Genomic DNA, 13,703 nt, shown 5'->3' with positions numbered 1-13,703 from the left:
CAGTTTGGGTTCACTCTCGTGTGTCTCGGTCGTGTGAGCGGTCTGAAGACTACCAAGAAGTATTCCAGTTCTATGAATCTCGTAGCACCATGGGAAATAAACGTAGGCGATCACAGCAGTCACGGTTAATGTGGAAGATAGACTTCAGCGAGCAAGTGGCGAGCGAAGTGGCCGGGTAGAAGTGTGGCGCAATCCTTAGCATCGCGCTCGCGCCTCCTTTCTGGAGCTCTCGTCGACCCAGTTGGTGAGTTTCAATGCAAGGCGACGGAAACGGCACATTCTATGTCAAGCGCTCTCCGAAGCGTCCTAGCATTGGTATCCCCTTGCATCCACCGGTTGTTGGGTAGCGGCCGTTACACCATCTCATGCCCGACGAGCGCACGAGAGCGTACACGCTCGCCGCGCCCGCATCCACGTCTTCATCATCCAAACGACGCACCCCCCCACTTCTCGTATAAAGGTATACATCATGCTCGAAAGTCTTACCATACTGCAAGATCTCCCACGGGCACGAACAAGCTTTCTCCGTACGTTTGTCTTACATGTCTCATCCTTATCGTGCATCCTCAAACGTACAAGGGTCAAACATCAAATCTTATTCGCCCCCGTTCCATATAATAAGGTCCATAGGTGCGAACAACAGAAGAGTAACATTTCCTCTCAACCACAACTCGTCACGATGGCTTCGACCCGCGAGCGATTCTTGAGCACCTTCAACGTTATCCGCGATGAACTCCTTTCCCAACTCGCCGTTCGAGGCATCCCTCCAGACGGTGTTGAATGGTATACCAAGGTGCGTCTTTTCCTTATTTTCTTTGTGGCTTGAATTGTAACTGAATGTTACACGAAGGTCCTCGACTACAATGTCGTCGGGGGCAAACTCAATCGTGGCCTCACCGTCATCGAAACCGTCCAGATCTTCAAAGGACGTCCATTGACCGACGACGAGTACTTCAAAGCTGCAGTCCTCGGATGGGCAGTCGAATTCGTGCGCCTCGCCCTTTTATTTTCATTCATCCGTGGCTCACTCTACTTGCTGGCCGTCATAGCTCCAAGCCCACTTCCTCGTTGCTGACGATCTCATGGACCAATCCCTTACCCGGCGCGGACAGCCCTGCTGGTTCCGTGTTGAGGGCGTGGGCAACATCGCTTTCAACGACTCGTTTATTCTCGAGCGTGCGATCTATCAGATGTTGAAGACGTACTTCAAGGAGACGGATTACTACACGGATCTGGTCGATCTGTTCCATGAGGTGCGTGCTCAGTCTCTGTATGTTTCGGTGGGGGAACCCTTGAGTTGATGATTAAATGCGGGATTTAGATCACGTACGAGAGTGTCGTGGGACAACTTGTCGATGTTATTACATCCCCTGAGGATAAGGTCGACTTGTCCAAGTTCTCCATGGAGCGGTACGTCCATTATTCTGTCTCGTTGAGCCATATCTCACTCACCACATACGTTACATCAGAACATCTCTCATCGCGATCTACAAAACTGCCTACTATTCCTTCTACATGCCCATCGCCCTCGCCATGATCATGTGCCACATTCCCCACTCGAAAGACGCGTCAAAAGACCCCTACAAAACCGCACTCTCCATCCTCCTCCCGCTCGGCGAATATTTCCAAGCCCAGGACGACTACCTCGACTACTCGGCTCCTCCCCACATCCTCGGCAAAATCGGAACCGATATCATCGATAATAAATGCTCGTGGTGCATCAACGTCGCTCTCGCAGAGGCGTCCCCTGCGCAGCGCAAGATCTTGGAGGAGAACTACGCCAAGAAAGGTGACGGGACCGATAGTAGTGCGCAAGGGGGTGGCGAGTGCGAGAGGAGGGTGAAGGAGGTCTTTGGGCAGGTTGGATTAGACAAGAAGTGGGAGGAGTATGAGAGTGGGATGTATGAGAAGTTGAAGGGGATGATTGATAGTTTGGAAGAGGTAGGGAAGGAGGAGAGCGAGGGTGGAAATGGAGTTGTACGGAAGGAGGTATATCTGAAGTTTTTGGAGAAGATTCATGGAAGGAAAAAGTGAAGGAGCGTTCGGTGAAGACGGTATGTATAAGTCCTCGTGTATGTCCTCTTTGTATATGTGTTGCATTAGCTATGACCCTGTATGAAAGTTCGTCTGATTAGGCCCCGTGACCCGAATCAAGTTATTCGTCTATTCTTGTCGTCCGTGCGGGTTCAGAGTTCCGAGCATCGGCCAATGGGTCCCTCAGAGCTCGGAACCTTGTGACGAAACAAGTATGCTTTTTTCTCATGCTCTGAGACATACGCATCGTCTTCTAGCGCAGATGCCGCCCGAGCTCAACCTTGATTTCATGATATAATGCTGACCGGTGTGTCCTGGAGACCTTAAGACCTCAAAACCTCTAAATCTACGTTATACCTTCTCGTGCTCAAGAGAAGTCACTGTCACTGCACAAGAGCAACTGCACATTCCGGCACACAACTATCTCGTCTGCACCATGTCTAGTGTCTTTGATCGTCTCGCCACTTCCATGCACTCCACCATCTCATATCTCTCGGTCGCCGGATCGAAAACAAACATACCAAGCTCTCCTGCACTCCTCCTCTTTGCCTTCGTGCTTCTTGTCCCCTGGTACACAACCCACGCCATCTACAACCTCTACTTCTCCCCCCTGTCCTCCATCCCTGGTCCTAAACTCGCGGCCTTTTCCGATCTATGGCTCATATTCCACGGCGCGTTGCGATTTCGACAATGCAAAGTCATACACGAGCTATTTGAGACATATGGGCCTGTCGTGAGGATTGGGCCGGGGAAGGTTGCGTTTAAGGATCTCGGATCAGGAAAGGTCGTTTATGGTGGGAGTATTGGTGCGGGTGGTGGAGGGGCGAGGTTCGAGAAGAGTAGCTGGTATAAATCCATGATGACGTTCGTTCGATGCTTTTTGAAGTCTCGGCGTGAGCAATGCTAACGATAAACACCTTACAGGAATGATAATGATCATGCGTGAGCAGAGCCATTTGTCTTATGGACGCTGACATGATATGTTCATCCATAATTCTCGTACCTACAGGATGACCGTGCTTCCACACTCCCTCCACGCACCTCGTAAGAAAGCATACTCTGGACACTATAACCCGACGAACCTCTCCACCTTTCAGCCCGAGGTTCACCATTTCACTCTGCTGCTTGTCGACGTATGTTCTACTATTTCCTGGCCCCACCGCTGCGTCCAGCATCTTTCCCTTTCTGGCACACATCTTATTCACATTTGTGGCCTGCACACTCGCAGGTCCTGAACCAGCACGCCAATGAGCCGATAGACAGCCTCCTCCTCTTTCGTCAATTGATGATAGACGTAATCTCCGCCACCTCTTTTGGTCCAGGGAATCAAAGCCTTCAGGGCGCTGGAGCGTTGGAGAGTTGGGCGGCCGGAGGTTCCGAAAGTGCCCTGAGCAAGGCGATTGGTGATTTCGCAAAGCGGGGGCTGATGGTGTGTTGCTCGATGAATCCATAGTCCGTTTCTCGCTGATTCCGATGCTGGGATATAACCCAGCGGAGCGTATTCCCCCGGTGTGCGTGGGCCTTGATCAGCCGTATCCCGAATAAACGGTGGAGAGAGCTATGTGATTCAGACAGTATTCTTGCGGAAGTAAGCAGATTTTTAAAGATATAAATCATTCCGACCATTCTGTCCCTTGCATCTTATGGGAGTACTCATTGCCCGTGAAATTATTCAGATTGTGACTTCAAGAGTTCGGGAAGCTCGACGCCAGCTCGCTGATGAGAAAGCAGAACTCTCCAAAGAATCAACTCAAGACCCGGAGCGTGAAATTACCACTGTTCCACTAGCTCATCATCTCCTACAATTTCGCACACCAACGACGAAGGAACCAATGCCAGAAAAGCACATCATCTCTGAGCTTATGGGCCACCTGTAAGTCCGTCTTCGGTCTCTCGAACTACGCTGTGCATAAACGGAATCCCTCATGGATATTGAATACTTGGCTTCGAGTAGGATAGCAGGATCGGACACCACTTCGACGACGTTGTCTTATTTATGCTGGGAGCTTTCTCGCAAACTGGCCGTGGCGAAGAAGCTACAAGCTGAGGTGGACAGCGTAATAAAAGGTTCTGACTTGAGAAGTATACCAGATATATCGGTGATACAGAACCTTCCATACCTCAATGCCATTGTTCAAGAAGGGGAGCATTATTGCACATCAGCTTTGCACATTGGGCAATACCTCATGATCGATCTTAATTTACTATAGGTCTCCGCCTTTACAGCGCCGGTCCCAGTCTGCTTGAGCGCGTCGTCCCATCAACAATGAATACCAGGGCTACTCCTCCGGGCTCTGAGGGATATGATCTCTTAGGGTTTGCACTCCCACCCGGAACTATAGTCGGCACACAAGCCTGGTCCCTGCATCGTGACCCGCACGTCTTTTCCTCGCCCGATGACTTTGACCCCGAGCGTTGGGTCTCTGACCCAGACTTCCAATCATCCCCGCACCACACTGACGAACATAGTACCTTGAAGATGCATCAATACATGATGCCATTCGGTTTAGGTACTCGTATCTGCGGTGGGAGAAATCTCGCGTTGATGTTGCTCAAAGTTGTTGCCTTCGCGATAGTGAGGAATTTTGAGATTGTGGCACCGGATAGCACGACTGAAGGAAGCATGGAGATTATGGACAGTTTTGTGAGTTATTCTATGGTGACGAAGGTTCATTTGCGCTGCTCATTTGCTGACAACATGGCTTGACATGAATAGGTCATTTTTCCGGCTTCAGGAGAGTGCAAGCTTGTGTTCAAGATTCGATGAATCTGGAAACACGGCCGACGCCACACGGATGAAGTTACTTAGCGGAGTTTGAAGTTTACACGTGCTATCGTTGAGCAATCCCGATTCTGACACATTCGGTTCTGATGTCAAACTCAAAAGCTTTACTTTCTGTACTACTTACTCTTTACCAATTGTCTCGTCAAGTTCTTTCGCTATGGTGGATGGTTCCAATACTGTAGTTTTTCGACCGTAGGTTCGTGGGAAGATTATGTCAGACGTGACCTTCGCCAGACCACGGTTCGTTTGGGCGGACCACGCGTGACGAACCAATGAAATTGTTCGCGGTACGTCCTAAAAATTGATTTCTGCTCGATTTTGGTGGAAATCGGTCACGATTTGCTGTTCGTGGACCCGCGTATATGCGTGACCATCAGGTCAAACATGTTCGCCGGCGCACCCTGCGTGATGCGTGACGAACATATGGTCGAAAAACTACAGTATTGCATAAGTTTTAGGCCATGGTCTTTCGCTCGGCCCAGTCCGAGTCCCAGGCCCTCCGCCCTTTGTATTTCTTCTGCGGAAAGTGTATGATCCTTGTGGACCTCCCTCCGGTATAGCCTCAGCTGCAAGAGTACTACATGGAACGTTTTGGCCAAATCAGGATACAGCGGGGATCCTCTACCTTTCTCCTTTTCATGTGTGGAAGAGAGCGCCCTGTTAAAAGCTCTCAAATGCCGCAGCAATCTCATTCGGTGATGATATCCACTTCTTACCACACAGAGAATATTCCGGGCGCCGCTTGGTTGACGAGGTCTTGTCCTTGTCCAGTGTCTGGGTCAGGAAGCCAAAGAAGAAAGAAGAACCGGAGATTCCTGTGGCCAATATGCACATTCGTAAATGCCGTGTTCAGGTGCGTAACGTATTCACAACAATTCGACGACCATGACTGAGTACGCAACATGTTTGCACACTTCCGAGTCGGCGTGTATCTTTCGAATGCGCAATCCCTCCTCGTGATTGGGACGCTGAAGACCTAGTTCACATCGATCGTCGAGAGCTTGAATTAGTGCTGTTTCGTATCATTGGGTTATTCAATTGTAAGCAAGCGGAGGGACAGGTGTATTCTCTCAAGAGCATGCTTATGCTGATCCATTCATTTCCGGATCTTCTTCAGAGCTAGATAACGAGGGGCTGAAAGGTGCGTGACTCGTTTGTTACTCGATGAATCGCCGGTACAACGCACACGTTCTGGCGGTGTACTCGACGTCAATATCTCGCATTCGTCGTCGTTTCCTGTCGAACCTCTTCGTTGGAGGTGAATAAATGGCTATCGTATATGGGGACACATACCCTCGTCTAAATACTTGGGTGCGACGTTAGTATGAAAAGAGTTGTTGACAACAGATCGGCGCTGTCTGACCCAAGTCTGACTATCGGGGATACCGCACCATGCTGTTGCGCCCTGGACACTTTCATCAGTATTCAATTGCGATGGGTATCGCTGCCACAATCCACACGTATACTGGTAATCCACTCGAACCTTGAACGCCTTGAAGCTGTAACGTAGGTGTGGAGTTCACAATGATACTAGGGAGGCTGGGAGACTATCAGAACGCGCGGGCTCTTTAGTTTCGGCGTTCGATTCATTGGTCAGAGAAGCCGGTTCTATTTCCTGTTGCACCACCTCGACACGATATTCCTGAGAAAGAGACGGCGTATATCTTCTTGGATGACGTCGAACGGTTAATGTGCCTATTGGCATTGTACTCTGGCCGTAGGGCCTTGCTAATCCCGCATATCGTTGTATACGTCGAACTGAATGTAGATGACTATCCAGCTCTCCCCGTGTAGTACTGAGCGTCATGTTAGAGTTCACGACCCTGTGGTGCTCTGGAACGTACACTTGTTCCCCATGACACAGCTTCCGGGCTCGAATGAAAGCTATTACAACACGGAACGTCTGCATTTGTACTATATAAAGAGTGCCATCCAAGGTTGGGCCGTCGTTACTCAGCACGGCCCATATCCCTTCTCCGAACGACGTCCACTGATCCATGTCTTTCCTCCAATCGTTCTCTGTGGTCGATGCTGCCGCCTGCGCGCTTTTTGTGCTCGTCTTGACTTTGGTCCATGTTACTCGCTCCTCCTCTAAATTCCCATTGCCGCCAGGACCCAAGCGGCTGCCTCTCATAGGCAATCTTCTTCAGTTCCCCAATCACGACCACGGCGAACGCCTTGCGCCGCTGAGAAAAGAACATGGTAGGGCTCTCTCTGTTCCCATATGTTGCTGTAAATATCTCAACTCGGCTATCTGGTTCTCAGGGGACATTTTATCTCTCCGTATTATGGGACAGAACATTATCATACTAAGCTCTCTCCACGTCGCAAAAGAACTTCTTCAGAAAAGAGCAAGGAACTGGTCCGATCGTCCGGTGATACCCCTTCTGCACCTGTGAGTGCCCATTTTCCCATTCTATGCTCGCACCATATAACACTGCCTTGACATTTCAGAATGCAGCTCTCGACGTGGAACACCATCTTCGTTTCAGACACGGACGCTCATCGAGCTCAACGACGTATCGCAGATCAACACTTTCGACCGAGTGCCCTTAGCCCCTATCGCTCGATGATGCGCTGGAGAGTCAACGAGCTCCTCAGATCGTTAGTACGTGAGCCTGATGATTTTCGCCGTCACTTCAAATAGTAGGCCGTTACTTCGCGTTTCATTGGACTGAGACTCACTTTGTCTTTCGCGATGTGACAATATAGCTTTCTGACGAGCATAATAATGTCGACCGCGTACGGATACAAAGTAGAGAACGAAGACGATGGATATATTACGAAGCTTGAAGCCTTCAACAAAACACTTGGAGACAGCATGTCTCCGACTTCGAGCATCATCAACGTCTTTCCGATCCGTGAGTGTCATCCGCTTTGTTCTGGAAGCATGGTGGCTTTGTGACCTTCCTTGAAGTGGGACGTTTGCCCGGTTGGGTACCTGGGTTTGGTAAATTGCGCGACGTTGAGCAAGTCAAGCGTGAAGGTGAGGAAATACGAAACGAACCTTTTGACTTTGTCAAAAAGAGTGTTGTACGTTGGCCTCCATTTTTTAAAGATAAGTCTACCTAATCATCTGGGTGCTCTTAACGCTATAGTTAGACGGTTCTGCGGAGCCTTCGTTGAGTCGGAGTTACTTCACGGCGGAGTATAACCTCGAATCCCCCTCTGACAAGGATGAAGATCACACCAAGAACATCGCAGCTTCGCTTTATGGGGGTACGCTCCAGGTCTTTGTCCTTATGTCTATGAGTTTGACCTGCTGCCCCTTATAGCTGGTTCAGACACGGTGAGATCAACGAAGTTCTCGCTGGTAATGAACGAGATCGTATTTAAATAGCCATTCCTTTCAGACTAGCGTAGTTATGACGAACTTCATGCTGGTACTTCTTCTGTACCCGAAAGTACAACAACGCGCACAAAAAGAGCTCGACTCCGTAATCGGTCGTGAACGGCTACCCAACAACGAAGACCGAGGTAGGCTCCCGTACATAGAAGCTATGTGCAAGGAGATCCTCAGATGGAGGTTGGTCACACAATTGGGTATGTCTTCTCCATTATAAGGTCTCCTACTTATTGAGCTTTCTGAATAGGTGTTGCACATTCTACCAGAGAGGATGACATCTTCGAGGGCTACTTCATCCCTAAAGGTATACGTTCGTTCTATTTGGGTGAGAACTCGTGGTTCATGTTGTCTCTGTTAATTTTATACAGGCTCCATTGTCCTCGCTAACATCGGTTGCGATCACACTCTCCAAGTTCTAATGACTTACGAGGCTTATTTTTTCTGATGCATGGAAGGGCAATGCTGCACGATCCCGTCAAATATCCCGACCCAGAGTCTTTCCAACCCGAGCGTTTCCTTACACCTACGGGAGAGTTCAAAGATGATCCCGACATCGCAGCTGCCTTCGGGTTCGGCCGCAGGCGAGTTTCTTGCCATGATTTCGTCACCCGTGTCGTACTGAACCATAAACATTCAAGGGTCTGTCCGGGACGCCATCTTGTAGATGAGATCGCCTACATGTTCTTCTCCACGTTCCTGTCGGTGTTCACTGTCGAGAAGCAAAAGGACGAGAAGGGCAATGAGATACCGGTCAATGACAAGCACAATGTGGAATTCTCTCTCAGGTGCGGCTCAAGTTTGCACTGTGCGGTCAAGTTTCTAATTCCATACTTCTCCTTAGCCATCCTCCACTATTCCAATGCTCAATATTTCCGCGGGACGATGCTGCTCTGCGCTTGATCCAGTCAACGGAGGATGAGCAGACAAACTAGATTGAAAGGAGTCAGGCGGCGAACATCAAAGTTTGAATTGTGTTGTTTACTATTTTTTGGACATTGTCAACGGGCATCACGACGGTCGGAACGGTATATACATGTATAAGGCAGGACATTGGATTCATTGGACTGTTGACCCCGAAAGTACACTACCTATACGCATACACATGAACAATGGTCGCATATTTGTCGATATCGAGACTTCCATCCCCTCAAAATGTATTCATGCTCAACATGCTCAGCTCGCACACCCACTGCACATATAAGATCCAAGACAAACCCGCCTACCTGATCCAATTATCAGAAAGAAAAAGAATGTAAGCTCCATATACTACCCCAAAACCCGGCACGTTCCTCGCATCAGGAGGAGTCCCCACAGGAGCTTTCCAAACGAACCCCCCATCCCAAATCCACACTCCTCCTCCCATCCCCTCACATGGAGAAGATCAAGTATCGGAGCGCGTCAGAGAAACGGAAAAAAGTTCGTAACCACATGGAAATTTCATCAATATCGCCTAAGCATTTAATCCAATTCGAAACCCACGCACCCACCCGACACGACACGATGCGTGGGGTCGGCCGCGCTGTTGCGTGTGCGTGTGTAGGGGTGAGTACGAGGGTCGTCCCGAGCCCGTCGACAGGTGGAAGACTGCTGTGACGGGTGGGACTGGAGGCTGGTACAGATGTGGTGTAATGCGTCGCAGACACAGATGGGAAGAAAATGAATAGGGGGAAAGCGTGCAAAAGAACCCTGACCGTGACGTGGATGCGCGATAGTTAGTGTATTTTGGGGACACGACTTAAATGATCAGCGGAAGCTTCGTCGGTCGCGTCGGCTTCCCCACGTCATGTAGGGTGAGGCGGCTTACAGGGCGATGTAGATCTGTATGATGCATAAGGTTATATGACATGGTGATCGGCGGGTCAAGCATGGAGATCAAGTCTCGAAGCGGGCGAGGGAGGCGAGGGATGTAACGGGGAGACGAGGGAAAGGGCGCAAGGACACGGAAGAGGATATGACCGAGAAAAAAACCCACACGGCAATAGGACAAACCAACGACGTCGATAGAGAGCGACAAAACAAAACAACAAGCAACCAGGGCCAGACGGAAAATGAACCCAAATGACAATCAAGATGAAGTAAGAGAGGGGGAGGTGGGGGGTTGAGTGGCTGAAGTCATTCAAAGACGACATGATAATGATTGCCAAGAACAGTGATAAGGGATAGGAAGAGGCAAGAAGAGGTAAAGGGGCAGGTGTATGGATGCGGGTGGTATGATGATATTGCGCGGGGTGCATGGATGATGGATGGGGAAAGAAGAGGGAAATGGTAATTGATGTGCATATACAAGTTCTTCAGTCCGCAAGATGAACCATGAACGTCGAAGCCGCGAAACACATTGCCGCAATTACAGACCATGAGGAAAAAAAGAACAACACTATAAAAACAAGGGCAAAAGCTTCAGTTCGCAGCGTACAAACAAGTAACAGAACGACTTACTTTTAACGCCCAACAATGACAACGAACAAGCTTCATCACGATGCTCAACAGATATCCAAAAACACTCTACTGCACGTCATCCACCCCTCCTCCTAGACTCATACCCGCACTGCCTACACTGCCCCTCCTCCTGTCCTCCCCATTCACACTCGCATGCCCACTTTCGCCTCCATTTATCGACGCCGAACTCCCTGTCCCTGGCCTCGAGGCTTGCTGCGCTTGTGAGCTCGAAGCATACGGCGGTGCATTATCATACGCATTCATAATACTCGCGAACGTCGCAGGCACAGGTGGTGGTGCTGGCGGTGCGTGCGAATGTTGTGGCGTGCGCGAGCCATACGGGGATGCCGAGTTGGAATGAGATGAGTGCGACGAATGATCTCTGTCGCGATCGGGACCGCCTCGCGAAGAGGGCGTCGACGGCGGCGGCGATGAAGCACGACTGGAATGATTAGATGGCTGGTAATGGTGGTGCGACTGGTGAGCATACTGCTGTTGCTGTGGCGGCACCGGAAGGTTTTCTCGATTCCGGGAATAATAGTCTCGTGACGAGCTTTGACTATGGATAGGTGGAAGCTGAGCTGCAGGTGGCGAAGATCCAGGAGGCGGATACAAGTCTGTCCTGTAGTACGAGTGTGGGTGTGATGGGGATCTCGGTTGAAGGTATGGTTGAGTGGAAGGGATATGTGGCGAGGGTCTTGCATGAGCCGACGGTGGCGTATGTGCAGATCCGGGGTACGAGCTAGAGGGGTTTGAGTATGCGTGCTGGCCGTGGGCCGTGGGCGGAGGTGGAAGTCTATCCGGAATTGGATCGAGACTTGTTCGAGAAGGCCGACGTTCGAGGGTGTGCGGAGGAGGAGCGTGTTGAGGTTGAGGAGTAGGCATGTCCGTGGCGAGGTCGGGATCGACGAGGTTCATCTCGCCGTCTTTCGAGTCCGGACGATCTGCGTTCGCGCCCTCGTAATCTTCTGGAAGTGCAGGAATGACGGCAGCATGACGCCCTCCAAGTGGACTAAATCATACGGAGAAGGTTGTCAGCAATACTCAAGTGAGCCGCACTAAACCAGCAAGGAAGACACCCACCCTCCTTCCCAGAAATGTTGCCACACATAATCTCTCAACCGATCCGCATTCGGCAACTCCTGGATGAGATGCTTGATCGTGTTCTGCCCTAGGCCAAAGAAATCGGGCCCTGACACCGAATTACTGTGCTGGCGATTCCTGATATGGTTCGCTGCACGAACGACGACGGACCATGCGCCTGTGGCAGTTCCTGCAGCGATAGGTTTCGTAGGTTGGTCAGCGGCCACGATCTGAAATTTCGGACCGTCACCGCCGTCCAGGATAGTACAATGGTAAACAGTCTCCGAGTGCGCATCGATGGCAGATAGGTAGCGCCTGCTCAAATGACCAACATTGAGACGTAGGGAATAGCGGTCGCGTAACCAGGCTACAATCAGCGATCTGGAAGGAGCAACGCGCGGCTCAAGAAAAAGACGCACCTCGTCACCTCATACCCAACCGGAAAGATATACCTCTCCGTATGGAAGTGTTCCCTCATACAGACCTCCCCGAGGCTCATGACGGTCATGATACCCACATTCAACGGCAACAATGGCCTCCCCTTCTTATCCCTCGGGATAGACGGAACATTGAAGCTCTTTGAAGTCACTGTGTGGGCCTTTAGTCGTTTCGGTTTCGCATGACGGACACCGTCTGGAAGTCGGGACGCACTAGCACTAGCAGGAGAGAGGATTACTCCCGGATGAGGGCTGGCTGCGACCGCACCACTTGGACTTAAACCATTGCCGCCCGGAGTGACGCCAGTACCGTAATGAGAGGTGTTAGACGGTGTTAAACCAGGGGACGTCATTGGGTGACCGGACCCGTGCCCCTGCGTTGGGCCATGTCCATATCCACCACTACCGTTGCGAAATTTTGAGGGTGAGTCGCCGTGGTGATCCAAGGGAGAGTACCGCTCGCCATCGTAGATGGGCGAGACCGGCTCGGTGGGAGGTCGATGATGTTGTGGAGGAGAGTGAGGATAGCCGGGCACACCACTGCTGTAAGCGGACTGAGCGGATGGTTGCTGATGTTGGCCTTGAACATCAGAAGTTCGAGAACTAGCGCTAGGTGGGCCTGGAGAAGGACCATCTTGTGGCTGAGAGGTCGACAACGACTTGATGCGAATTCGTTTCCCAGAGGACGATACGAGAGTCGTCTCCGGTTGAGAGGAGGAAGAGAGTCCAGCCGAATGGTCACTACTCGAGGGAAGCGCGGCTGGTGCGCCTCCCTCAACCCCTTTTGGGCCATTCGACGGAGTGGGAGAGGGCGCGACGGTTCTCGGCTTGGTCGTCTTTGCCTTCTTTACGTCGCGAATCTCCTCGTCCACGCGTTCCTTCATATCGTCCGCTTGCCTTTTGCGAGGTGGCGCGGCGGCGTGACGCGAAACGAGGAGAGAATCGGGAGATCCATCTTCCGTGCGGATCTCGTCCATGGCTTGACGAAGATTCGCGACCATCGCGGTATGTGCACGACCAGAAATGGCATGACGAGGGTACGCAGTACTGGGTGGCTGCAGGGAACGACGAGAGGAATCTGAGTGGGCTGGAGAGCCGCCATTGCTTGGACGGCTGATAGCTTCGAGCTCGGACTCGAGTTCTAAGATGCGATCGAGAAGAAGACTGTACAGAGAGAGAGAACGACAATGGCATCGGGCGATCCGTCAAAGGATAGAAGGTAAAAACGCACCCTCGTTCATTGTTGCTCTGCATGTTGCGCTCGCCCGAGCGCCTGAGCTCGTCGTGAAGCGTCTTGCATTTCTGATGCGTGCGTTGGCATAAGAAAAATACGAGGGAAAAGGTAAGACGAAGAAACAGACTTGTTCGAGCTCTATATGGCTCTTCTTGAGGTCTTGGTATTTGTAGTAGTATTCTTTGTAGTCAGGCTTACCCTGTACAGATCCGGCGGACGACGAGGGCTGGGACGGGACTGGAGGGGGCCCCATGACGACGTCTTGCTGGCTCTGGGGCCTGTGCTGAGGGGGCGACATTGCCTGGTGGCCTCTGACGGACATGGTGGTCGTGAAGAGAGGGTGAGAGG

General features: G+C 51.1%; 5 protein-coding genes across 5 annotated transcripts; 4 read left to right on the top strand and 1 right to left on the bottom strand.

Annotated features, from left to right (window-relative positions):
- Positions 1 to 679: 679 nt before the first annotated feature.
- STEHIDRAFT_58696 (farnesyl-diphosphate synthase) lies at positions 680 to 2,034 on the top strand (the record flags this gene model as incomplete). Its single annotated transcript, XM_007304568.1, has 5 exons — positions 680 to 793; positions 851 to 988; positions 1,050 to 1,253; positions 1,322 to 1,410; positions 1,470 to 2,034. The coding sequence occupies 5 exons, from the start codon at positions 680 to 682 to the stop codon at positions 2,032 to 2,034; spliced, it is 1,110 nt and encodes a 369-aa protein (XP_007304630.1).
- A 436-nt stretch (positions 2,035 to 2,470) lies between these two features.
- STEHIDRAFT_168860 (cytochrome P450) lies at positions 2,471 to 5,127 on the top strand (the record flags this gene model as incomplete). The annotated part of the gene is made up of 9 exons (XM_007304672.1): positions 2,471 to 2,898; positions 2,959 to 2,976; positions 3,044 to 3,167; positions 3,263 to 3,463; positions 3,527 to 3,622; positions 3,711 to 3,907; positions 3,989 to 4,176; positions 4,245 to 4,678; positions 4,751 to 5,127. The coding sequence occupies 9 exons, from the start codon at positions 2,471 to 2,473 to the stop codon at positions 4,799 to 4,801; spliced, it is 1,737 nt and encodes a 578-aa protein (XP_007304734.1). The 3' UTR covers positions 4,802 to 5,127.
- A 1,689-nt stretch (positions 5,128 to 6,816) lies between these two features.
- On the top strand, positions 6,817 to 9,097 carry STEHIDRAFT_111411 (cytochrome P450; the record flags this gene model as incomplete). Its single annotated transcript, XM_007304671.1, has 10 exons — positions 6,817 to 7,214; positions 7,274 to 7,423; positions 7,532 to 7,680; positions 7,737 to 7,852; positions 7,918 to 8,038; positions 8,095 to 8,108; positions 8,173 to 8,362; positions 8,413 to 8,503; positions 8,621 to 8,950; positions 9,007 to 9,097. The coding sequence occupies 10 exons, from the start codon at positions 6,817 to 6,819 to the stop codon at positions 9,095 to 9,097; spliced, it is 1,650 nt and encodes a 549-aa protein (XP_007304733.1).
- Positions 9,098 to 9,274: 177 nt separating this feature from the next.
- Positions 9,275 to 9,754, top strand: STEHIDRAFT_147415 (uncharacterized protein; the record flags this gene model as incomplete). Its single annotated transcript, XM_007304670.1, has 2 exons — positions 9,275 to 9,319; positions 9,409 to 9,754. 2 exons carry the CDS (start codon positions 9,275 to 9,277, stop codon positions 9,625 to 9,627), a joined length of 264 nt encoding a protein of 87 aa, XP_007304732.1. The 3' UTR covers positions 9,628 to 9,754.
- A 1,807-nt stretch (positions 9,755 to 11,561) lies between these two features.
- Positions 11,562 to 12,474, bottom strand: STEHIDRAFT_58136 (uncharacterized protein; the record flags this gene model as incomplete). Its single annotated transcript, XM_007304528.1, has 3 exons — positions 11,562 to 11,613; positions 11,685 to 12,002; positions 12,104 to 12,474. Coding segments are annotated over 3 exons (741 nt in total), but the record flags the coding sequence as incomplete, so codon positions are not given.
- Positions 12,475 to 13,703: the final 1,229 nt, after the last annotated feature.

Source organism: Stereum hirsutum (genome assembly GCF_000264905.1).
Source record: "Stereum hirsutum FP-91666 SS1 unplaced genomic scaffold STEHIscaffold_8, whole genome shotgun sequence".
NCBI classification, from domain to species: Eukaryota; Fungi; Basidiomycota; class Agaricomycetes; order Russulales; family Stereaceae; genus Stereum; species Stereum hirsutum.
The sequence above is the reverse complement of the archived record's forward strand: the minus strand, read 5'-3'. Positions and strand labels throughout refer to the sequence as shown.